Here is a 26,236-nt window from a genome sequence, read left to right on the forward strand (position 1 = left end):
CCTGAAGTATGTGGAGTTTTCTCTGCTACCTCAGGAGTGACATTAAGCTGGTTATTTCTGCTTTTCACATAAAATTGAAGACTCTACTTAGATTTTGATTTTTATCAATTTTCCTATTTGGCACACCCCATCTTTGTATAAATACATACACAGAGAACTAAAATTCCAAACATCAGATTATCCCCTTGACTTATGACAGTATTTACTCCACAGGATTCCAGCAAAAGTACTTCAGGTTTTCCTCCAGGTTTTAGAGGTGTCTGTTGTGCTACTGAAAGTTCAAAGCAAATAAACTTTGTCATATTGCTTTACTTTCTGCAACTGTAAAGGTACCAACCTTCTGCCTGATGTTTGCTAAGTTGGAATACTTTAGTGTGTCATGCAGAACAGTAGGAAAACAAGGGTTGAGAACAGATGAAGTCATTTATTTTAGTGAGGCATAAGAAACTTGATAGTAATTCATTTTGAAACTACCTTAAAGCAAAATTTCAGTCTACTGACAAAAATCTAGTAACAGGAACCCTGATAAGGTTTCTACATTTAATCTACATCTAGAACTGGAAGCCTAGTTAATGCAAAGTAGAAGTAAGAAGACTGCAATGAGAAACAGATGTTTGAAAATTCCACAATTACATTGTTTCTACATCTTTGTAAAGGCTGTGTTACTGTTCAGCTATGTGTATGCAAATGTTTCATAAGGTTTTTATAAATGGAAAGCTACAAAATATGATTTGTTGTGATATTTTTTAACAGATCTTTCAGCACCTTTGTGCCGTGTTACAAGGCTGTATTAGGTGTGTGATTTCCCCTTCTGATAATCTCCCCTACTATTGACTGGTATATTGCTCATCCAATTAACAAAAGCAATTTCTGCCATTTCATTGTTCAATCCCTTCTCTAGATCACATTAATAATATTATAGTCCACAGGGGAATCTGTTGGCAGAATTCTAGGTGTTAACTTTATTCATTTTTGTGTCAGTATTTAGAATGCTGCTTTGTTTCACAGATATTTTTATAGTAGTGTTGGTACCAAGAGACAACAAACAAAGCAGTCATGAGGGCATGTTTATCTAAGTGCTGACTGATCTCTTTTTTTAATGTGGGTTTTACAAGCAGGCGTGATGAAAGGCTATTTACAGGCTTTGGCCTTGATGTTGCAAGACACACACTGCGTTTCAAGCACCTCCATCAAGAAGAAAATTGTCAGAAGCCTTAAAGCAAAGGTACTCCTCACAACTTCACACTTCCAAGTCTGGAAATGCTGGACTCGTCGTTTCCGTGAGATTTATGGTGCAATCATATGCAAGTAAGCGGCGTTTTAAGAAGTGTCCCTTGTGCAGCGCTAAGGCAAGCGGAAAGGTTCGTGTGTGTGCGTGTTCATTGCACACACCGAGCAGGCACAAAGGTTCGTGTGTGTGCGTGTTCATTGCACACACCGAGCAGGCACAAAGGTTCGTGTGTGTGTGCGTGTTCATTGCACAAACCGAGCGCAACTCCACGGGCAAGGAGCGGGCTCTGACAGGTGCCGCAGCCATTCCCAGGACGGGCCAGGCTAGCGCTGCTCCAGGGCTTTTCCAGCAAAAAGGACGAGAGAATAATTAGCATTCCCCAAAAACTCTGGGGGGAAAATGATGTAGGCGAAATGATGAATGACTAAATGAATGAATGAACGAATGAATGAATGAACGATTCCTCCTGCAGCCCCAGCGCCACCCTGCGAGGGGCGTCAGGGCGGATGTGGGTCAGCGTCAGGGATGCTGTGGATGGGAGAAGGGGCCGGAGCCAGGCGCGCCCCGGCCAGCGGGAGCTTCCCGAGCAGTCTTTGGTCGTGTCAGGGAAAAACTTGCGGAGTGTGGACGCGACGAGTCCACACCTCCTCGCACCTCAGCCCGGAGCATGAGGACGGGCTTTCCCACCCATCCTCCCACCCCCCGCGGCCGCCCGCGCACCGCCCACCCGCGCCGGGATAAGCGGCGGCGGGGTCGGGGTGCGACCCACCCACCTGGGCTGCTCCACCAGCTGTACCGGCACGGCGCTGGGGCTGTCCCCCGCCATGGCGGCGGCACCACGGGCCCGGCTGAGGCGGCTCCGGCGGGGCCGCGGTCACGGGGCAGGCGAACGCCGCGTCCTTCCGGGCGGCAGCGCCGGCGGCCCGGCCCCGTCCCGCCCCGCCGGCGGTGCTCGGCCCTGGACACCCCACGGGCCGCCCGGCCTGGAGCCGCTCCGCCCTCGGCCCCGCGGCCGCCACAGCCCCGCTGGGACGGGGACGCTGCTGCGACGTGCGAAAGAAATGTTTGGTGTTTTCCGGTATTCCTGCCGGGGCTCCTGCAAAATGCACGTGAGATGAAAATAATGGACAGTCGCATCCCTCATGGCCTGGAGGGATGGGTGTCTCTGTCCCCGTGTTTTGTGCGGTGTGTGGTTGCTCCAGCTCCCCTCCCAACAGGCGGCCTCGTGGCTCCTGTTACCCTTGGATTAATGGCTACGGATACTTGCAAGGAACTGAGCATTTCAAAAGTGTTCGCAGGCTCACTCACTCAGTGTTCTGGTGTATATCTTTGTCCTTTTTGGTATCTGTATTACTGTTCCTCATCCCATTCTGGCACCTTTAAGTGCTCAGACTGAAGGAAGCACAGTAATAAACCTCATTGTGGGTTTTCTGAGGTAAAATATTTATTTCACCCTTAGTACAGTTGCAGAATACAAACACAGCTTTTTAAAGACTTGTCAGTAGCTGTAGGGGAAAAAAACAAACAAAAACCCACTGTCAGAAACTGTAACAGTGTAAAATGACCAATAACAGGAAAACCTGGAGACCTAGTAAATATTGTAGATGCATCTGTGTGTCTGTGAGAAGCCCAGGCCTTGTGGAGATGGGAAAGCAGAGCTACTCACTTGGGGGTTTTGCCTCACTCCGTTGAAGACAGCAGCAGAAATTAGCATGGAAAAATCTTTATAAAGCTATTGCTTTACAAGGCCTGTGGATTCAGAGTTCGGGCCTTTAAAACTGCTGCTCTGGTATTATTTGTTTATGGTAAACACAGCCCAGGTAAACTCAGCAATACTGAGTAAAGCAAAATGGAGCTGAGCAGTGGTGCTGGTCACAGCAACAGGCCGAGCTTTCACAGAATGGGTCAGGGTGGAAGGGACCTCTTCTTGAGACTGAACAGGCCTGGCTTCCTTAGCCCTTCCTCATAAGAGATCTCTCCAGACCCTTGGCCAATTTACTAGCTCTCTGCTGGACTTGCTTTAGGAGTTCCATAGCTCTTTCCTACTGTAAAAGTCCTAACTGCACACAATACTCCAAATGCGGCCTCATCGAGGCTGAGTAGAGGGGCAGGATCACTTCCCTCGACCTTTCCGGAGACGCGCCAGTCACCAGACTCGCAGCCTCCGCGGGGAACCCGGGCTGGCAGCGCCCCGCCGGACCCACGGCAGGCGGCCCCGGCGCCAGCACGGCGCACTCCGGGTAGCGGCAGCGCCGGCCCCGGAGGTTCCGGCGCGCAGTGACCAGGCCCCGCCCGGCCGCCGTTGCCAAGGGCCGGTCGCTAGCAGAGGGAGGGAGCCGGCGGCGGGGCGGCGCGGATTGGGCTCCGAGCGCCCCGGGCCGGGGGCGGGAGAGGCGCGGGCGGTAGCGGGTTCCGGGCGGAGCGGAGCCACATTGGGCAGCGCCGCGCGGGCTTCTGGGAGAAGGGGCCGTCCCCGCCGCCGCCCCCCGCCCGTCCTCCGGCCAAGATGTCTGACATGGAGGATGATTTCATGTGCGATGATGAGGAGGACTACGATCTGGTAGGGCGCGGGGCGGCGCGGGGGCTCAGCGGTACAGCCGGGGGTGCCGCCGGCGCGGCGGCGCTGCGGGCCGCTGCTGGTGCGGCCACCCGCCACAGCGGCCGCCCCGCCGGGTGCTGCCCCGGCAGGGAGCGCGGACATCCAGGATGAGTTTCCCTCCCGAGGAGGAGGATGCGGGCAGGGGCTGCGAGGGCGGGTGCTGCTGTCGGAGCAGCCGCTCGGCCGCCTCTCCGCGGAGAAGCAGGCCAGCTCGGGCGGGCAGGTGGATAGGCCCGGGCTGGTGCCCGGGCCCCGGGCTGGCCCCGGTGTCCCCGCAGGGCTCCCGCTGAGGGGAGGGCTCGGGCGCGCTGCCTCCGTCCCTCTCTCCTCCTGCCCCGGCCCGAGTGTGGGCACGGAGTGAAGTGATAAAGTTGCCCGCCCTTCTCCCCACCCGCGATGGCGAGAGGCCCCTGGGGCAGATACCGTTCGTGTGCTTGTGTGAGCCACAAACTGGGGAAAAGTAGGGGGAAGAGAAAGGAGAGTGAGGAGAAATGGCCTCACAGCCGGTTTCTGATCCAACGCGCCGAAGGGTGCGCTTATTTCTAACTTTTTGTCTTTGTAGTGTTTGTAACCTTTCTACCACTCCCTTTTTGGTTTTAATTGTAAGATTTGGGGGTTTTCGTGTTACATTTAGTTAAATGTTAACATCAAGTTTTGTCCTAAGCTTTTAAAGTTTAAAAATTGCTGTTTGTCTGATTAATTATATTTCTATTGCCCTTACGTTATATTGGAGCTTGAGGTTTGCTTGTTTGGGTTTTTTTTTCTTTTCTGAACTTTGATTGATTGATTTAGAACTAGAGACTTAAAAAAAAACCAAAAAACTGTATGGTAGAAGCTTGAGAGTCTATTTAATTAATTTCAGCTAAACCTGTGTTTACAGTGTTGCAGTTACACTGAAAAACTCCAGACACTTGCTTCTGGAAGACTTGCTCTCTGACACATTATTTGATAGTCATTGCCGCTTAGGAATTCACTTAAAATGTTTACCTAATTTTATTTGGAATAGTTTCTGGGCAGTTTTTGTTAGGAACTGCTTAGAATGGTTGGATGACAGTAGACATAGAATAAAAGCATCTGCTTTTGGTTTTGAGGGTTCTTTCCATTCATGTAAGAGTGCTTGCTTGACAGGCATTGACATGAAAATCCTACGAGCTGCTCGTGTCACTATTCCAAAAACTGTTTGTGTTCCCCTTTCAGTCTATCAACGAATTCACATACTGTAGAGACAGGGTTACTGAAGGAAATACACAGAGACCATTAAAAACATTTTGTTCCAAAATTAATTTCCATCATTTTTATTAACACTGAAATTTGTGTCCTGATGTGAAATACTGTAGTGTTCTTTTTCCATGTAACACAATCAGAATTCATGTTCCATATCCTTCCATAACATCAGAGCTGGGCATGTAGAGAAACCATTGGAATTGCATTTTTTAAACCAAACAGATGTGAATAAAAGTGCAGTTCAAACTTACACTGCTTTATGTCAGTTTTCTCCAAGAATAATTAAGTCTAGTGCTTTTTCCTGTGTTTGTTTCTTTTGAAGTACTTTATTTCTCATTGGAAAAACCTTCCTGAAACACCTTGCTTGTGGCAGATTTCCACTCCTGACTGGGGTTACTTTTACTGGAACATTTTCATTGTCATTAATTACCCTTAGTTCAGACCTTTCAAAATTTTTAAAATACTGCTTGTAATAATTAGGAGCACATTCATTTTTTTCTTTTCAGCGTGGTACACCCATGTAAAGCATCAACTAGTACCCAAGCTTCAGATTTTTAAAATTTCATTTCAGTTCATAATTGATGGGGGGAAAAAACCCAAGAGTTGAAGAGTAAAAACATTCCAGCTAGATTAGCTTCAGCATTCTGGGACTAACAAACCATGATTGACTGTTGTTTTCAAAAATGCTTGAGACTGTAATTGTAGTGTTCCACAGAACTGTTTCAGAAAAAACTTAAGGGCCCTGAAGATAGGGCCTGATTCCTTCCTTTCATGTTGGTAGCTTGTTAAATTAAGAGAAGACTGTGAGGGGATTCTAGAGTTGAGCATCACGGCTGCTGCAAGAGGCTTTGCAACAAAAGAATGAGTACAAGACATAATACTCCTATCAGTGCAGAATTGAAAGTAAAAGAGCACATGTGAGTGCTGTGAATAAGAACCAGAGGAAAAGCAGTGATTACAGAAACAGTCAATGAAAGAATCAACTATTTTGTCAAAATATGGTGAAAGTAGGTTCAGGTCTCCCAGGGTAGCTGCCATCATAACAATTGCAGTGAAGACTCCCCAAAAAATTAATTTTGTCAGCTTTTATTAGAAGTGATTATGGCTGTTCCTCTTCAATGTGCACTTGACCTGCTGATTATGTAGAGCCAGTCAGTTAAATTTCCTTAAGTATGCAAATGTTTCACACTTGAACTGAAATGTGAGCAGATATTCCAAAGTCCCAGATCTTTCCCAGCTTCATTGTGGAATTTTATATAATTAAGTGTAATTACTACATTGTTAAACAATTGAAGACTATCCAGGTTGTATTGGATTGTTTCTGTTTAGTTTTTCAGTAGGTAAAAAGTCAAAGTTTTACATGTAAATGACCTCAGCTACTCCTACAGAAATGGAGTTTATTCACTGGAGTCTTGATATCAGGAAGAAATTTCATTTATATTTGTGGGTGGATGAACCTAGATTCACAATTTACTAGTAATGTGCTGTGACAGCTTTGATTATAACATGAATTATTCCACTTTATGCTTCAATGAACAGAATAATGTTTACTGGTCATTATGAAAGCCGCTCAATTTTAATTTTTAGTTTGGTGCTGCTAGGTGCCTTTCATGATTTCAGTACAAGTTATTTTTACTAGATCCAGCTTGAGGGTGGAGAAGTACAAAGAGGGAAGGACCATTGTAAATTCCATTTTTGTTTTCAGTCTGGGACAAAAGACTATATTTAGAATTGACTTGGAGGCTAAACTCAGTCTTCCTCCAGAAATTGATTGTTCCAGGCACAATGACAACACATTGACAGTTGTTGTAGTACATCTACTGGTTTACTTGTTCTGTTTTAAATAAATAAGGAATCTGTGGTGTTCTGAATGAGTCATTTTAGTGTGTTCTGAAATGCAACTTTAAAATTAATCTGAGGAAAGACTGGACAAATATATTTCCAAGCTACTGGTCTTTTTACATTACAGAGTTGTATTGTTGCAGTGACTTGTGGGAGATCTGTAACAATTCCAATGAGCAGCCATCAGTTTGCTCCCTGGAGGTGGCTGCAGGTTCATGAGGTTGGCACAACTCAGATGCAGCAGCATCCCTTCGGATTGCTGAGGATTTCCCGTTTTGGGATATGATGATATTGGGACAAATGCAGCCTTGCTACTTATTTCAAGCTGCATGAGTTGGCTGTCTCTTTCTTCCCAACAGAGTGAAATACAGAGTCCTTTGCAAAAGGAATTTTTGTTTGTTACCAAACTTGATAAACAATCTCATCAGTAGACAGAGACATTATTCTGTCTTTTATTGCTGGATTTTAGTAGATACAGTTGAAATTTCATGTGGATGTTGTCTCCTCTTCCCAATTGCTCATATTTCATATTATCATCATTTTTTGAAATACATATATATGTTGCAAACAAGAATGTGGTAATGCTGCAAAAACAAGTATTCATATCTAGGGAAGTACCAAATGAAGCGTATCCACTTGGCCCTCTTCTCTTAGTGGAGTTTAATTACAGTAGTATGTGATTTTAAAAAAAAGTGTACTTTACAGAGGACATAGGACATACTGTTCTCTAAATTAGTTATTGTTTCATATTTTATATGGATTCAGCATGTGTTGTGATATTTTTTATGCATTCTCTTCAGACTCGTCTTCAAACACAGAATTAATATATTTGAGGCTTATTTTGCTCATTACCATAATGTCTCAGAAGGAAGTATTGAGGCAAAAACCCTGAGAATAATTAGTCAGTAAATTCCTTCTATCTAAACACTGACTAGTGTTGGTAAGTTCTGGTTTTTGTTGGCTTCTTTTGACAGTTATTTAGGGCTGTATTTAGAACGGTGCTCTCCAGGATCTGATATGCAGTTGGTGTTAGAGACATAAATCTGTCTGTTTAACACCAAACTTAGGTCTAAGTTATGCTGAAAACTGGACTTTGAGAAGACTACAGAGCTGCACAACAGAGGTGGAAAGAAAAAGCACTTTTTTGCTGTACTCTACATGTCATAATATCAGGTTTTTCTTTCTGCAGTCTCCTGTCTCATTTCTGTGCATCTTCCAACTGAAAAAAAAAATAAAACAAAGGCAGAGCACTGTCTTTCATGGAACTCTCGTGACGCCATTGCAAATCGCTGGTTTCACAGACTTCTGTTCCTGGTGCCAGCCCTGGTGTGAGCCAGCAGGCACGGGATGACTTGCAGAGCTAGGGAGTAGCAGCAGAACAGAGACCTGCAATGTGAAGAAAAAGAAACCAGGACTCCCAATGCATGGCTGAGCTGCTGCAGGCTCCTTCCACAAATCACACTCTGGTTTTACTCTCAGGATTTGCCTCTGTTTTTTCCTCTTTGCTATTTTGCATTCCAGTCTGATTGCTGTCTTTCTATTCATGTGCCTGGATACCAACCGGCCAATGCAGGTAGAACCTGGTAGTTGCTGCTTGTCCTGGTGCCTGCAGGTGAGGAGGAGCAAATGCAGAGAAAGTTGTGCTTAGTAAACTGCATAATGCCATGGTTATGAAACAAAGTTAGCTGAAGTAAAACCAAATTTGTACCAGAATTGCTCTCAGAAACAATTGCACTTCATAAAAAAATTGTTTGAGTCAGTCAAATGGATGAAATTTGGTAAAATCACCAGCAACTGACAATTAATAGTAATAAGCATTTCAACAATGTCCTTGAAAGATAATTTTTTACAGAAATAGAACTCTTTGTATTGCCTTTTTTTCTGAGAAGTTGCCTGTACATAGCTGCTTTCCCCCTGCTCCTTTTATTAAAAAAGGTTTGTAAAGTAGGAATTCAGTTCCTGTAGTGGTGGCAAATGATAAACGGAGCAGCACAAGTTTAGGTAAGAAGTAGATGTAGAAATTAGAGAAGTGCTTCAGGCAAGAGGGGAGACCAGAAAATTGGTAACAACAGTAGATTTGACAAAATACTTGTATCTTTGTTTTTGTTCATGTAGAACTTTAGCAGGTCAGTGTGCCACTCTAACAGAATGCCAGACGTGTACATTGAAATGTCACTGATACACTGTTACAGTCTCGTGTCCCTGGCCCTGTTCCGGCCCGAGCTCAGGGGCCGTGATAATCTCTGGAGGCCACATTGACCCAGCTCCTGGCACAGTTGTCAGAAAGCAGCAAGGAGCCGAGCAGCCCAGGGCCCTGCCTGCTGCCGGGATGGATAGGGCAGGCTGGGAGCAGCCAGGGATGGAAGGGGCAGGCTGGGAGCACCCAGGGATGGAAGGGGCAGGCCGGGAGCAGCCAGCATGGGAGGAGCCGGAGCGCTGGGTGCTGTTCGTGTGCCTTTGCTGCTGGACACTCTGCAGATGGAGCCGGGCACTGAAAAGGATGACTAAAGCTGACTCGGGTGAATTGACTTCTGTGTGTGCTCATTTTAGAAGCTGAGGCTCAATGTTTTAAAGCTGTTTACTAGATAAAATTCTATGAAAATATGTAACATAATAAAGGCTGCTTAAATAAATTGGTTTCTTGATACTAATTTAACTCTTATTAAAACTGTTTGAAAGAACGACGTTCCAGACAGAGTAAACTCCATCAGAGGTTTTATCTCTGTTACAATTGAGCTACTGTAGTAATTTCTCTTCCTCCAAAAAGCAATGGGATGGCTTAGGATTGAATATAACTGATTATATTTACAATGCCATAATTAAGATTTTCAACATAGCAATGCTTTAATAATATCCTGATTTATTTAACTGCGTTTTTTCAAGCTCTTACCAGGGCTTTCAAATTTCTTGAGTGGTGATAAAAACCCCAATTGTTTGTTTTGATGATCCTCAGAGGAAGGAAAAATTCAATGGGTTTCAAAGAGCAATGGGTTTCTGTGTACTCAGAATGCCCTTTTTTTTCATTTGTTCTTATAATGTTCATGTTCATTTAAAAAATATCAACAGGACCTTAGTTTTAAAAATTCCTAGGCCTCTTACTTTTTTTACATCAGCTAGAGATAAATTATATCATCCAGCTGCTTTTATATCTCAGAGTTCTAATTAAGTATGTTCGTCACTATGCAAATTGTTAGGTCTGGATGCTGTAGTGGAAATTTTTAGAGTTATGTAGAAATCCTATTTGTAAACCATATATTTCTACCTGATTTGCAGCAAACTTTCTACCTATAAGGTTTGAGGTTCCTGTTCAGGCAGGAACAAGGGGTGTTGAAAATGAGGGTGAGGAAAGAATAGGCTCTTGCTATCTGAATTTATTGTTAAAAGAACTTTTCTGTTTTCAGAACTGAGAAGGAAATTCATCTTTTTCTTAATTGGAACTTTGAGGACACAGCTTTATACTTTCCTCCTTTTTTGCTTTTGGCAGAAGCTTGATGTTCTTGCATTTGTATCCTAGTGCACTTATCCATCTCTGCATCAAAAGAAGACAGAGTGCTTGTTCTTCTGAATATCAGCACTGGCATGATGAGCATCAGTGCTTGAAATAAGATTCAGTATCTACATGGCTGATCTTTGGGGTTTTTAACATTGCTTAAAGATTAATGGCATCCACTCATACTTAGTTTGAGGTTTTAAAGTTTTCACAGCCATTAAGTCTAAATATGTCTTTTTTTAAATAAACCACCTTACATTTTCTGGAAGTGGGAAAGCCTTATTTCCATTGCAGCTTTGAATCCATTTCATCCTAAGTCTGATGCACATGGGCATTAAGTGAAGAAAAAAATATAGCTGTGAAAATGTAAACCAGTACTTTTTATGAATTTCAATGCATTTCCGCTGGGGGAAAAATATCAGTAGACTTAACACTTCTTTATTATGTATTAATATTATAAAATTATCTTTATGGGATATTTAAGTAGCATTGAGAAAAATCATCTGAAAAAAGGCTTCCTGCATGAATCCACATCCAGAATCATTGCCAGAGCTAAGATGAAAGTTCAGATGTTTCTGGCTTGAGGCTAATGGAGCACGTTGTCTCCTAAAAGGAATTAATTTAGTTTGCTTTCCTTTTATCTTTGCAAACAGACACTTCTGCCAAAATTATTCCCCATTGTCCAAGTTAAGCATAAACAAGACATCAGCTGATTACACATATCTTAAATGCTTTGTTGTTTATTTTTGGCAGCCTGTGTGTATAAGGTGCCCGATACAGCTGTAACATCGGGTGTGTACCCATGGCTGCTCCACTGGAGTTGGATGGATAGGATAAGGAGTTTACAAAAACAAGCCAACCAAAATGAGAGACTGCCCAATTAAATAAGACACTTGCTTCCTGTTTTCTTTGCTGTTTTCAGTATCATGTTGTTATAGTTCTGTGGGAATTCAGAAAACAGGTTTGTGGAATTCACAAAACTTTTCAGTCCATTCATTCTCACTAATGATAGTACTTTGTTGGGTGAAAATAAATACATACGTGGGCAATTTGCCTACATGTTACAAATAGAAGCATTAAAATGCAGAAGGACAAATATCTCAAGCACCATGTTTATTAAAACTTGGTTTGACTGTGGGCTCCCATAATTAATTTTTGCTTTAGAACTTCAGTAAAATTAAACTTTGAGAGATTGCTTGCAGTGCAGGGAGGAGAGAGCTAATTTAAAACTTTTGTCTCATCTTTTTTCATTCCTTCCTATGGTTTTGGAGGAGTCCATTAATAGTAGGAATATACAAATGAACAAAAGAATAAATGTGCCTGACAAAGTACAGCAAGAGTAAAATCCACCCTAAAGGAAGGAACCTGACTGTGCATTGCTTATGTTGGTGCAAGGAGAGTTACTCTGACAGCAGCAACTTTGAGATTTAAACGATTCTGTTAGAACAGTTCATCTGCTAATAGCCAAAATCCTGTTCAGAGAAGTTAGCTTGAAAATGCAGAGGTGTGAAGTGGTTTTGAATCATGTAAATATCAAATGAAATTATTATTTGAGCTTTATTAGTGTTTTGTAATTTGGACATACAGCATTGTCCTTTAGCAAAAGAAGATAAAATATGCAGGGATTTTTCATCAGAAGTAGTCTCAGAGTACTTCTTAAAAAATTAAGTAGCAATTGTTAGAAGTAAATACTTCAGTTTCTTTGGCACTAGTGTACATGATGGATAATTATTTGATTAAATTATTGTGCCCCAACATCTTTGGCATCATTTTTAGCATTTTCATAATCATCTCCTGCTTCTCAGGGCAGAAGCAGCTGGTGTTATTGTCATTATTCTTTTTTTAAATTTCCTTAGACAAGGATGAATCGTTATGGCATAGAAAGGCAGATGATGGAGACATTCATGGAAGCATTTGCTACCCTCCATGGCTGAATCATTGCTTGTGTGGCAGCTGACCAGAGCCCTTTCTGTGCTGCCAAAGGCTGCATCACTGGGTGCCCTCAGGAGGAGCAGTGGGCAGCGTGTTCTCCCCCTCCCAGAAATGCCTTGTGCTCTTGGGCCTCTGTGCTGAAACTCCAGCGCTGGCAGAATTTCAGTAATACAATCTGTACTTGTCATAAAGGTGAAGTTGGTGTAGCTATGAGTTCATGAATCCAGGAAGAAACCTGCTGGCAGCAAATGTTGGTGCATGGGGAGTCTGGCCTGGGAATGGGAGAGAGGGAGAATCCTTATGTGGGCCCGTACCTGTCCTGTGCTCTGAAACCAAACACGGCCTGTTCAAACAAGCGTTCTGTGCCAGCTGGAGTGATATGTATTACTAGTTTTCAGCAGATTTTTTTTTCTGATTTTTTTTTTCTCTGATTATTAATTTTTTCTTGAAATGTAGGAATATTCGGAGGACAGCAATTCTGAACCAAATGTGGATCTGGAAAATCAATACTACAATTCCAAAGCTTTGAAGGAAGATGACCCCAAAGCAGCATTAAGCAGTTTTCAGAAGGTTGTCTGTCTTTATATTCTATCTCTTCTTTTTATATTAATTCACATTTTAAAATATTTGGTACCATTTGAGTTATTCTCTGAAATTTTAAGAGTAGGATTTATTTTTTAAATTACTAATGTGCTAAGTTTATTATTGAGTATCTTAAACTCCTGACTGGCTTTCAGGATCATTCTTAGGGAGAATAAATAGGACATGGTATAGTCTTATCACAGATTTGACTTTTTAATCTTCAGGATTTACTAAGTTAATTAAACAGGTCTAAATGTGTTTTCATGCATCAGCAATAGAAACCAGATCCATTTGGGTTTTTTAAATGAAATGGTGTTTTCCCCAGTGTCTTATGTAACATTATATTTGCTTTGCTATCTGATTCCAAAGCTTTAAATGTATAAATACTAACTAACACAGTTTCTTTTGTTCCTCTCAGTTTTAAATTTTTAATGTTTGCACACTGCTATGAGAAAGCAGTATGTTAGATGCAACTTTTTAAAGAAAAAATAGATTTTTGCATTTCTTTCCTCATTTATAGTGTACAGCAAAACTACGTACATGACTTCAAAAAAAAAAGTTTCTAAAGTTTTTACTTACAAAACATTTCCTTGCATTGTTGCATTAAAACCTAGAAGTGTTTCTCCTCTGTGAAGGAATCGTCTTCATAGTAATTCAGAAGAGCTTTTTAACTTAATTTGGTCAAAATTTAGTTGCCTCAGTTTTGCAGGAGGTGTTACAACTATTTTTGCTTACATGTTTATGGAGTGGTGTTAAAATTTAGTGTTTGGCATTAAAGGGTTTGCTGTTAGATAATAACAACAACAGCAACAATCAGGTTCACCCTCCCTATGTCAGCTAAGTTGTGAACACTGAGGAGATTGACTCTCACTTTTTCAATACTACAGGAAAGAATAAAATTGAAGAACAGGGCAGAGTCAAACATTACTTTGTAAGGAACAAAGTGGGAGGGAAGGGCACGTATGGGATATGTGTATTTTAAACAACTCAAGTTTGAATAAAGCTTTTATAAATATTGTTTTTAAAATTCTTCTTTTTCAGGTTTTGGAGCTCGAAGGCGAAAAGGGAGAATGGGGATTCAAAGCTCTGAAACAGATGATTAAAATAAACTTTAAATTGGTAGGAATTACAGCTATCACTTGGGAATAAATAGCATAAATATGTATTTGATCCAGAGATCTTAAATTAGTGTTCTAATTTATGGCTATGACAGCTAAATCTATCAGAACTTGCCTTTTGCAGCCTTTAATAGCTACTACAGATATGGCAGGGAAATGCTGTGATGTTTGCAAGACAAAGGCGAAATGGATGGGAAATAACTGCTGTAGGCAGCTGGTGCTCCATGAAATGTGAGGCTCAGGGGTCACACCACTGACAGTGGTCATGGTTCTCTGTGTGTACTGCACCAGGACAAAACTGGGAAAAATTTATATGCTGTGTATGCAGCCATTCCAAAGAGTTGTCTGGCCACCTCTGTTTTCTTCATTGAGATGAATATTTTAATTGTGTGTTTTATGCAGTCCTGAGCTTATTGCTGATTCTGCAGGTTATGGATAAAGTGGTGATATGAAAGTTTTAATAGCAACCACTACTGCATTGTCTGTCTTTAAGAATTTTTTTTTCTCCTGTATGTAAACTTGCAAGATATCTCAGTTTCAACAATTAAGACAAAAATTCTAATGTTATTTTGTTTTTCTTTTAGACTAACTTTCCTGAAATGATGAATAGGTATAAACAGCTATTGACCTACATACGGAGTGCAGTTACAAGAAATTACTCTGAAAAATCCATCAATTCTATTCTTGATTATATCTCGACTTCCAAGCAGGTTGGGTCATCAATTATTTCATCTTCATAGTTTTCAGTTTTGCATTTTTAACTGTGGACAATTTTTATGTTTGTTTTGGCCTTTTTTGATCTTAATAGAGGAATTTTGAGTATTCATTTGCTGTCATATGTAAAAATATATTTCCCACATGTAGTGGATTCTGTTAACACAGATCTTCATAAAGTTGTCCTTTTTTGGCAACATTTACCTGAAATTTCTTTTTTTTTTTTAGCATAGCTACACAATAGAAGTACCCTTTCAAACATAATTTTTAATTAAATAATGTGGGGGTTTTTTTGGGGGGGAGGGGAAGGGGAATCTTTGCAGTGATGTGTTGGTGTGAAATCCTGCCTGTCCAGTGCACTGTGCTGGTGAGGTTCATGTCCATCAATGCACAGCCCAGCTCCTCCTGAGTTGTTGTAAGAGCTTTACAAAGAAAAGGAAGCTCCCTCACTGCCTGCCTAAAGCAGCACATTCCTATGGAGGATCATTGGTGATCAGAGCTGAGTCCTTGGTCATTGTCACAATCCTGCCACTCTTAGAGGTGGAACTTGAATGCTGGGTTACTCTGAGGTCTAAAGGATTGTCTCACACTGTCCCTTCTTGGCAGAGCTCAGTGTCTCTGGTTTGTAGCTGAGCCAGACCTGCAGGGACAGTCTGGAAGTCTCAACTTAATGTATGGTCACAGATTTGTTATCTCCAAAGGAACAGTGGCATGAACAATACTAATGCATTCTTTGTAGAACCCTTGTAAAAGGTAACACTCAGCACTTTAATTCCCATTTCAGATGGGGTTGTTTTGGTTTTATGCAAAGAATTATTTTGATGCACTCAAGAGCTTTCTTCCACTCAGCATTGCCACTCCAGAAAGAAGAAGACATCTTCTCCTTTGACCATATTCCTCTTTTTTTGTAAAGCATATTTTCTTTTTGATATGTAAATTATTTTTATTCTTTTAAGTGGGAACAATATTGCCTGTGTTTGTTACAAAACATCAGAGTTCTTTGCCTTGGTTATATAAAATGGGTTTTATAAGGTGGCTTTCATTTTTCACAGATGGGTACAAATCTTAAAATGTGAATACTTTTTAATTATATCTGTTTCATATAAGAAAAGGTAATGTAGTTAATTTGGTTATTTTAGAAGCTGTTTGCAGTTTAAATGCAAACATAAACTAAGATGCAGATACCTTTCTTATTTTGAAGTTCAAGCATGCACTTTTAGTTTGTTCAGATTGACTTTATTAACAGGTACAAATTTGCTGTTTACAATTATAGAATTCTGATTTTTTATGTCAGATGGATTTGCTTCAGGAATTCTATGAAACAACACTTGAAGCTCTGAAAGATGCTAAGAATGATAGATTGTGGTTTAAGACAAACACAAAGGTAAAATATATAACTTCCTATTTTTTGCTTTTCTTTGACACCTTCAGCTAATTCTTATAATTTATAATTGTGAAATTTTAATAGACCTCAGTACTTCAACTTTCTTTTCATTACAGCTTGGCAAATTATATTTAGAACGAGAAGAATATGGAAAGTTACAAAAGATTTTGCGTCAGCTGCATCAGTCATGCCAGGTACCTTTATATTCTAAATCACTGTCCCTTAGTAAACAATATTGATGGTTTTTTTTAAATATATCTGTTGTTGGCCTTTGAGGCATTTTGCTGAGCTTTAGTACAGAGGGAAGAAATACTGTGCCTGATTTTATTTGTTATCTGCTTGGTAACATAAATAAAAAATGCTAAGTGCTTTATTCTGTTCTTAGAGATGATTTTTAAAAAATTATTCATGATTGCTGATTGGGTTTCTCTTCAGGTGCAAGGATGAGAAGCACATATCAATAATCTATAATGCATGAACATTCATTTAAAAATATAGCAAAGATTCCAAGTGAGCTTTATTCAAAACTGAAAGTGCAGTTGTTACTTTCCCATCTGGAAGGGGAAAAAAATAAATTACCAATGCAGTCTGCTGTGCTTGTTTCTGACACTTTTCCTCCTTCAGTATGGAAATAGGTTACAGATATCTGGGAAATGGTTCTGTTAGAAGTAGCAAAAAAGTCATATGTGTTTTATATATATATATATATATATGTGTTTTATATATATATATGTGTGTGTGTGTGTGTGTGTATATATATATATATGCATTTGTGTCAGTCGTATTTATATACTGAGAGTGTGGCTTAAGGAATGTGGAAAAGAATTAAAGTTTTGAGAAAAACATTTAATAGAAAATAATGATGTTTTAAATAAAGGGCTTCAAGATGTAGCCTGTGGTAAGTTCTTTGAGTACTATGTTTTCTCTTAGTAGTTACATCAGAATTTCAGGAATATCCTTGTTTTTGACAGGAAATTACTGAGAGTATTTGGTTATCAGTATTTTACTAGTATAAAACTGAAATTGCTGTTCTCTTAAAATTTCACAGTATTTATTACTTAATCTGTCCTAGACTGATGATGGGGAAGATGATCTAAAAAAAGGTACTCAACTATTGGAAATCTATGCTTTGGAAATTCAAATGTATACAGCACAGAAAAATAACAAAAAACTTAAAGCACTATATGAACAGTCATTGCACATCAAGTCAGCCATTCCTCATCCACTGATCATGGGAGTTATCAGAGGCAAGTTCATCTTGAATTTTTCATTTGTCTTCTGTTGCAGAGATTTGTTCCATGAAAATCTGATAACCAGTGGTTTTTTTCCAGTTCCACCTATAAAGACAGAGGCTTCTGGAGATTCAGTCTCATCATTTTCTTCTTGCAGGACTGCAGCTCTGCAGTTTTGGTGCCCAGGTACCACAGGCACTGGTCAGAAGGGCAGGACAGTTGGCTAAATAACTGCTAGGAGAGAAGCAGTAGAAAGACAAGGGGAGGACTTGCTGTTTGACACCAGGGGAGGCAGCAAAAGAAGAATGCAAAGGCATCTGCATGGCATAAAAACAAAGGCTTGACAGGACTGCTGGCAGAAGGGACTGCTGGCAGAAAGGCTGCTGTTCCTGCAATCTCCTTTTATAAATTTGTGTCTTACCTCACTAAAACTCAGCAGGAACCAAAGGGCTTTAAGATGTGTTTGAAAATATAATTCATTATCTGCAATAATGAATTGTAGTGGAAGCAAGCCGTGTGTCTTGAAAAAAATCAGCTTTCTTCAGAACATTGTTATGCCTTCCTCCTTTCCCTGGTGTAGATGCTGCACAGACAATCAGGCAGCAGTGGGTACTTCAGAAATAAAAGGATACAGAAAGTATTTCTCATTTTTTCTGTGTGTTTTTCCTTAACAGATAGGGAAAATTCCATAAATATACAAAGTCTGTTGCCACTGAAATGGAGATAAATTCTATCTCAGTTTTTGCAATATTGTAACATAATGGTGACGTAATTATTGGCTATGAGGATTAGTGTTCTTTAAGTTCTATGGTGTAGGCTGGGTTTTGTTTTTTCCTCTTTGGAATGGGTTTATTCAAATGGCAGTGCTATATGTTAAGGCCTTAATGCTTTTTTTTCCTAATGATTTCTGAGAACTAAATCACTTCTGAAAATGTTTCAGTAATCTATTTAGAAATAGCATGGAACTTGAGTACAATTATTGCAGCCAGCAACAAGCACACAGTGTTCCTTTTCATCTGTGTTTTCTTTTCAGAATGTGGAGGCAAAATGCACTTAAGAGAAGGAGAGTTTGAAAAGGCACATACTGATTTTTTTGAAGCATTCAAGAATTACGATGAATCAGGGAGCCCCAGAAGAACCACTTGCTTAAAATATTTGGTCTTAGCAAACATGCTCATGAAGTCTGGAATAAATCCATTTGATTCTCAGGAGGTATTTTTTTCTTTCTCCTTCACACACGCACCCACCCCCCATCCCCTCACCCTTTTCTGAATATATAGAGAAATTACCCAAAGGATGGAAATGAAAAAAAAAAATGTGAATTTGCATATTATGCTTTCTGTTCTGTGTAGGCTAAACCATACAAAAATGATCCAGAGATTCTAGCAATGACGAATTTAGTAAGGTAAGATTTTAATTTTTTTGGAGAAGGGAACAAAATAATAAAAAGAAAAAAGATATACTGTCTAAACTTGAAAGGGAACGTTTTTAGAAATGGCTTTTCTCTGCACCCTTAACACAGTTATTGATAAATATTGGGCAAATATTCAAGGATTGTTTTTCTTTAGAAACTAACTACGAGTGGCCATAGTATAGATGCCACACCATGTAGGGGTATTGAAGCTGTGTGCTTTTGCCACTTTAGGTGGGACAAAACCCTCTTTTCTCCCCTTAAATAAAGTTGTCCCATCTTGTACTGCAACTGGTCTTTTTGGGCTCTGGCTGATTACATAAGAGAAATTGAGTTGAGTGACATCTCATACCAAAGCCAGTAGAATAATTTGCTGCATGGATATATCATGAGTTCCTAAGCTAGGAATATGAAACTTAATGCTCAGTGATCTCCTGTATCCTTCAAACAAGTGAAAAATCAAAAGAAAGCCTCATTATCTCTTAGGCACCTCATTACCTGTACCTCACAGGCAACTGTGAGAATTCCCAGTGCATGAAGCTCATTAGGTCAATGAACTGAGGCAGGTTTTGTACACTGGGTTTTGAAGCTCACCTACTGTGTCCTCTCTGGCCTGCCTCTGCTCTTTTCCCATATTTTCCCTCCATAAGAAGTGATGTCTGCTCACATTTTGAAACAGTTTATCTGGGTGGGAACAAACTGCTGTGATACTGCTGTTGTGCTTTACCATTGTATACATACAAATTGTTTCTGAAAGTGAGGACATTCATCCATTATTGACATGGTGATTGAATCAATTATTTGGCAGTTTAGTAAGGGATTATTTCCAGTAACTCCTTCCACTTTAGATGTGTTTTTTTCTAATTCACTGTCATAGTTTCATGTGAATTTGAGGCAGAAGGAACTCCAGATGGTCTTACGCAATCTGATTTTATTCATGTTTCTCATTTATATCTTTTATCTTGACATTTGAGTATAACTCCTTCTTTAAAATTAATAACACATTTAAAGCAATATTGATAAGAAATGTGTGATGATAAAATTAATTTCAAATATTAGTTATGTTTTTAATCCTTCCTGTACTCTACAGTGGGAACTTGCATGCTTTACATATAATAAAAAGACTTATGAAATAAACAATAAAATATACAGAAATGCAATTTCTTTTATTATGAAGTAAAATTTACTGGTTTCATGTGATACAGTCCATGCCACTCACATAACTATTTATAAGCTGCTCAAGTTCTGCCTTAACAGGTCGTTTTCTTGGTCATTTTAATAACAGATGAATCTTCTTTTGACCAGTTTCAAAACAATCTTAGAATGTACAGAATATGAAGGACAAATAGATGTTTTTATTAAAATGTTTGATGTTAGTATTTAAACAGAAATTGAAAGTTTTGTTTTGAAAGAATGTTTTTCAAGAAAAAGTCCTTTCTTCAGAGGTTGAAGCTCTTGGCCTTTAAATGATGCTGTGGTGGCACCTTCTTTTTGCAATGCTTTCTTAGATGACAGGATTGACTCATGAAAGGATATATACACAAATAAGCTATAAATAAAAATCTAAAAAGTAATATTATGCCAAAATTAGTGATGAATAATCCTGGAAGTCCGTATTTCTTTCATCTTTCAGTATTTTTAGCATTCAGCTTAAGCTGGACATTGTAGAGACAGCAACAGCCCTGTAGACTCTTTTTAGCTCTTATTTGTTCCATAAAGTATGACTTCATGAAGCCAAAATTCATGTAATGATACTTTTCAAAACAGGGTATTTAAGAATAGCTTCTTAAAGTACAAAAGTTTTTAAACTAGAGTGCACTGTGGAACAACTAAATGTTCATACCTTCAGTAAAAGTTCAAACTTCAGTAAATGTTGCTAAAATTGAAACAGGAGAAAGGTCATTTCTGCTGCATTTCATCTTGAAATCGAGTTTTTGCATATAAAAGTTCTGAATAGAAATATTTTCCACCAGTGATTAATACATGTTTTTTTAGAAATTGTGGAACATAATCTTATGAGTCTGTTTTACTTTTAAAATGAATAATTCATTCCCTTGGTTTTTTTCTGAAGTGCCTATCAGAATAATGACATCACTGAATTTGAGAAGATTCTGAAAACAAATCACAGCAACATCATGGACGATCCCTTCATAAGGGAGCACATTGAAGGTATTTTAAAGGCTGTTATAATCATTTCTGTTTTCACTACTTAGTAAGCTCCTTTTTTTTTTCTTCCCCACCTTGGTTTATTTTTCTTTTTGGCACTGAGTTCCTTGTAATTACTTGTGGATTATTCCTTTACAAGTTATTTAGAAGTTGGTCAGGGCTAACTTGCATCCAGGCATGTGGCATGACTGCAAAGATATGCAGAGTTGATGGAGAAAGTTCTAGAGGAGTGGATATTGTAAGATATCTATGGTGGTGTTAAGACACTTGAATACTTTGAATATTGTTTTTGGAATAGTGAAATGAGAGCAAGCCTCATCTCTGAAGGTGGTTCGGATGAGTCTCACGCACTTTGATGTTTGCTAGGTTATAATTTACTGCTTCAGATTACACAAAAGATTACACATTCAGATTACACAGATTACACATAGACAGTGTAATGAAGGTTGCACTAATAAATATATAGTAATATAACATATTAAAAGATGCATACTTTTCATTTCTATCTTGTAAACAATATTTGGAGTTATAGCACCTCTACTTAATATAATGGGAGCACATTAACACATGCCCTTCTGTTCCATTAATGTGACAAAATAAAGTTACCTCACCCATTTTTCATGTATCTGAGAATTCAAGAGTCTCTTCACTTGAATACAGTGCTCAGTTCTTCAGCTAACTGTTGTTTTTCAAGAGTGGGTCTGACTGTGGCAGTGCAGGATCATTTAGCTGGGTAGTTATTGAAAGAAAAGAGTTAAATCCAGAGACCTGGTTTCCTTATACTTGTTTGTAAAAGAGACCAGGGCAAACAGCAGGGGAAACTAAATATAACCCACTGCTGCTGTTCATGTGGACTGCTGGTGAGCTGCAGTCTTGGGGGGAGACTTGGTAAGATCAGAGCTGGATGCTCATGGAGGAAGGTGTGCCAGAACTGGAGAGCAAGAGCAGGAAGCTGAATTAAGGCATTGAAGGGAATTGAGTGTCACTCCTTATATGCTACTGATGTCTCACCACGTTCACTCTGCAGTGATACACAACTTGTTCATGGTTATGTGTACATACCTTGCCTCGTTGTTTTAATCTCCATAGTTTATTGAGACACATAATCTGGTGTTCAGTGGTATATTATTATATAAACAGTCCTTGTTTAAACAAGTAAAAATGGATCTAGGGTTTTTTTTCTCTGTTAATTTATAATTTATGCTTTCATTTTATCCCAACTGTCTTTAAAAAAACTACTGCACTATTTTATCTAAGCAAAATGAGCCTTTCCATGCAGACCATTTTATACAACTTCAGTTCCTCATTGTAATTACACCATTGGGCCCTGACTTTTAACTTTAAATGTGAATACTCTCTATGAAGTTAAATGCTCAGACATTTTAAATTGCATGGCTTTAAGCCCCTTTTCACTTTTGTACACAGCAAACATTCTAGCCATAAATTAGGGGGCCAGACACACCAGGCAATGATTTTTATGATCTATCCAGTTAACTTGAATAAATAAAATTTTTACCAGAGAACATGTTGCTCCATGTTTGAACAGTTTTCAGCTCTGTCTGTCCACCTTCAGAGTTCCATATTGCTTGGATCCCTGGAAAAGGAGGGTCCTTGTTATTTTGCTGGGCTTCCCCACCCACTGAATTACACTAAACACCATGGTCTTGGAAGGTAGCACCTTTCTGTATGGAGTGGTATTGCAGCTTTATTTCAGTACTGTTGTTTTTACACTGTTTGTGTTTTCTTCTCTTACAGAGCTTTTGCGAAACATCAGAACACAAGTGCTTATAAAATTAATTAAGCCTTACACAAGAATACATATTCCTTTTATTTCTAAGGTATGTGTCAGTAGCCTTGCATTTGTTTAAGTAAATTATTAAGTGTGAATAAAAGCTTTTAAATAAAAAAATTAATTTTTTTTAAATAAAAAAATTTGCTTCCAGAAATAGAACATCTGAAATACACTCTAAACATAAAGTACTAATGATGCACTTGCTGGCAGCTTTGCAGTGCAAAAGTGTAAATTTCAAGTGTCATCCAACTGCTTATTATAATATGTACTATGATATACTTCTAAAATACTCAACTACCATATTTCTACTTGGTGTAGAAAAATCACATTTCTTAGGAAAAGTATAAGAAGTGAAATTTGTATAATAAAAATGTAATTATGAACATAAATTTTATGTACATAAAAATCAAAATTCTAACCTCTTTTGCTCCTAAGCTATGTTCACATACGTAGTTACAGAACTGTGGTAGTAGAACAAACCCAGTATTACCATAGAATCCCTGATTTCACTGCCTAATCCACAAAGAATGAAATAAAACCCCAGTAGTAATATATGACTATTCCCATCTCCTGTGGGTCTGTGATTTTGCCTGCAAAAATTCACAGCATTACAAAATACATCACGAAATATTAGGGATGCCTGGTTTTTTATGCTTAAATTCCTTTTAGAACTTGGTATACTTGTTTTTGTTAAGCTAGACTTAACATTTGCAGAACTTGCTTGAGCCAGAAGATGCAATTATGTCTCTAAATGGTTTTGAGTGGAGATCCATTCTTTTCTGATAATTATTGTCTTATTTTATTTCCTAGGTTTTTGTGGTTGTGGTTTATTTTGTTGTTATTTGGTTTGGGATATTTTTTATCTGTTTGTTTTCTCAGTAAGTCAGTAAAGGAACCCATTTCTGGAGCTTCTAAAATTTTGCTTTTGCCTCTTTAGTTTTTTCTGAGAGGTTACTGGTCTCTTGATTCTTGACCATGTGTCCTTTGGGTGGAAGTCTTTTGCTTAATTGATCATTACTGAATTGATACTTATGAACAGTAAGAAACAGGTTAAACTAAATTCTGTATATGAAAATAAAGATTGGGGGGTTTTAATGTTGCAGAACATAGTAACAGCATAATGAGTTTTATTTTTGTTTCAGGAGTTAAACATAGATGTAGCTGATGTGGAAAGCTTGCTTGTGCAGTGCATATTGGATAAGTATGTACCTGATTCTTGATTATTGATTTTTGATTACTTTAAAATAATCAAACTGGAGAAGTGGCAACAAAACTATTTTGGGGCATTGTGATAATACTGTTTGATTCTAGAAGTGAAAGGTAACAGTGCTGATTTTGTATTTGCTTGGTTTCTGAGCAGTAAAGTTATGTTTGAAGGATGGGAACCAAGAAAATTATACAGGGAGCATCTTCTTTCTTTAAATATTAATTAAATAGTGAATTATTATAAAATTATGAAAGTTGTTATTGTTACTAATTGCTGCTTGCACCCATGTATATTTTTGAATTCATTTTCAAGTTGACAGATTGGTAGTCTGCTCTCTTAACTAGAAAAATTTAACTACAATTTGTAAAACCTATTTTTCTGGAGAGTAACTTGTTATAACTACTACAAATATATAATACATATATACATGGGCTTGTATTGTTTGACTTCACATAAATCTCCATTTTTCATGATTCTTTGACTTTCAAGAACTGTTTATGTCATATTGCTTCAGACTTTGTGTGGGGTCATAGCCAAGCAGATAAAACATGCATTGCCCAATGAATTAGTTGTTTGATTTCCAGTCATGATGACAGCTTAATAGGCACTACTGCCCAGGACAGTAATTATAAAAGTGCTGAATTCTGAAATGGACTTTGTGCCTCTCTTGTATAAGCCCTCCTCTTTTACCTCTGATTCATTGTTAGCTCCTATTTCCATGTCCATTAGCAATTTATAGTTTTTATTTATTTGCTCCTAGCACTATACATGGCCGAATTGATCAAGTCAACCAGCTCCTAGAACTGGACCATCAGAAGAGAGGTGGTGCACGTTATACTGCGTTAGATAAATGGACCAACCAACTAAATTCTCTCAACCAGGCTGTAGTCAGCAAGCTGGCCTAACAGAAACCAAGCTTCTACAAACCTACTTAAGGCAACTGTGCAGTGATGTAAACCTTAAAAGAACTGGGAATGGCAAAACTACTGTCGGTTGGTGTGCCCTGAAATTATTGGAGTTATGGCAGAAGTGCTTTTTTGATCAGCTGGTTTGTGTTTTGCTGCTGCATTTATCCCAAGAAAAAAACAGCTTTAATCTCCAGAAGAAAACCAAAATGCCACGGGATTTATGCTGTATTGACATCTTGCCCTAAACATACAACATCCTAGTAATTTGTCAAGGGGCAATTAATGACCAGAGAGAAGATTTTTGTCATGATTTTAAGTACACTGACACGTTACTGTTGGTTAAATTTAAACATGTTTTACCTGCAGAAATTCTCTCACAGAAATAACCTGCAATAACTTGAAATGCTACCCTTTTGAACACTTCCTTTTCTCATGTATAAATTGAAATGTTTGCTGCATTTTGCAAAATGTCAATTCTCCAAAAATGTGTCCATATATTTCTGTACCTGCAGTGTAGTAAAGGTTTAGAAGAAACCCCATAATTATAGTGGCATACTGTCACTTAGGTTTCAAGCAGCAAAATAAACAGTGCAGTTCAGAAATTGTACAGTTTGTTTCTTGATGTGCTTTCATTATACTTGAATTTCACTTGTGTTATTTTTAAAAGAAAATAGGTATTACTCAATCTCATCACATTTGTGAAGGACAATATGGAGATTCTAAGTCTGACCCCCTTGGTATGTGTGCTGTTGATTTTTCTTTTTATAAATAGTGAAACATAAATACTAAAGAGCTGACATTTAGCAGTGTTGCTAACTAACTTTTAGCTTCAATATGCCAAACTATTATCAGTCTAGGTATGTTGGTGGGTATTTGGCATTTCTCAGGGATATTCTTGGTTTTCATTTTGCTACTTTAAGAATAGAGATTTTCCATGCAGCTCGGTGGGAACAGAGATGCAGACCCTGATTTTTCTCTCTCTTTGCCTAATCTGTGCTCTTTTTGAGCAGATCCAGTGTACAGAAAATGACACAATGTGTGTATGGAGTGGGGACCCACTGCAGTGACCCTGCTGGTAATGGAATCTGTTCTGTCCCAAATGTTTGAATGCACAGCAATCCCTTCAGAGCTGCTGTTCCCTACCACAGTATTGCCACATGCCTTCTGTGGCCTAAGATTTTGGGATCACCAGGTCATTTTAAAATAAATAAAGTGTTGACCACAGCAAATTTTATTCCTGTAGCAGATTGGAGCTGACAGAAAAATTCTCTTGCAGGTCTCAGAAATGTAGTAAAAAGGGTGAAATTTTCCATAAATGCAAGTATTCCAGTTTAAAGCAGAGAGTAGTGGGTGATGGTACACAAGCAGTGCCACACACAGGCATTGTAACAGTAAAAGGAAAAA

At 39.0% G+C, this 26,236-nt stretch overlaps 2 protein-coding genes across 3 annotated transcripts in view; one reads left to right on the top strand and one right to left on the bottom strand.

Moving 5' to 3' along the window:
* Positions 1 to 2,419, bottom strand: part of GALK2 (galactokinase 2) — a 46,864-nt gene extending 44,445 nt beyond the window's left edge. The window contains exon 1 of the mRNA XM_005483367.4: positions 2,005 to 2,419. Coding sequence (XP_005483424.2) covers positions 2,005 to 2,057 — 53 coding nt within the window. The 5' untranslated portion in view covers positions 2,058 to 2,419. The remainder of the gene's footprint in view (positions 1 to 2,004) is intronic.
* Positions 2,420 to 3,554: 1,135 nt separating this feature from the next.
* On the top strand, positions 3,555 to 25,439 carry COPS2 (COP9 signalosome subunit 2). 2 transcript variants are annotated; one of them, XM_074549305.1, is made up of 13 exons: positions 3,555 to 3,791; positions 12,775 to 12,888; positions 13,942 to 14,019; positions 14,603 to 14,728; positions 16,006 to 16,116; positions 16,233 to 16,310; positions 17,189 to 17,363; positions 18,382 to 18,560; positions 18,701 to 18,753; positions 20,831 to 20,928; positions 22,681 to 22,763; positions 23,860 to 23,918; positions 24,685 to 25,439. In XM_074549305.1, exons 1-13 carry the CDS (start codon positions 3,738 to 3,740, stop codon positions 24,827 to 24,829), a joined length of 1,353 nt encoding a protein of 450 aa, XP_074405406.1. In that variant the 5' UTR covers positions 3,555 to 3,737; the 3' UTR covers positions 24,830 to 25,439. The 2 variants fall into 2 exon arrangements, with proteins under 2 accessions (XP_074405406.1, XP_074405407.1); XM_074549306.1 differs by having other exon boundaries at positions 3,558 to 3,791; positions 16,027 to 16,116.
* Positions 25,440 to 26,236: the final 797 nt, after the last annotated feature.

This window comes from Zonotrichia albicollis, chromosome 11 (assembly GCF_047830755.1).
Source record: "Zonotrichia albicollis isolate bZonAlb1 chromosome 11, bZonAlb1.hap1, whole genome shotgun sequence".
Classification (NCBI taxonomy): domain Eukaryota; kingdom Metazoa; phylum Chordata; class Aves; order Passeriformes; family Passerellidae; genus Zonotrichia; species Zonotrichia albicollis.

Coding starts and splice junctions, on each gene's coding strand:
- COPS2 (XM_074549305.1), top strand. CDS start 3,738: ATGTCTGACATGGAGGATGATTTCATGTGCGATGATGAGGAGGACTAC. Junction 3,792..12,774: donor ATGAGGAGGACTACGATCTG/GTAGGGCGCGGG, acceptor CTTGAAATGTAG/GAATATTCGGAGGACAGCAA. Junction 17,364..18,381: donor GATCATGGGAGTTATCAGAG/GCAAGTTCATCT, acceptor TTTTCTTTTCAG/AATGTGGAGGCAAAATGCAC.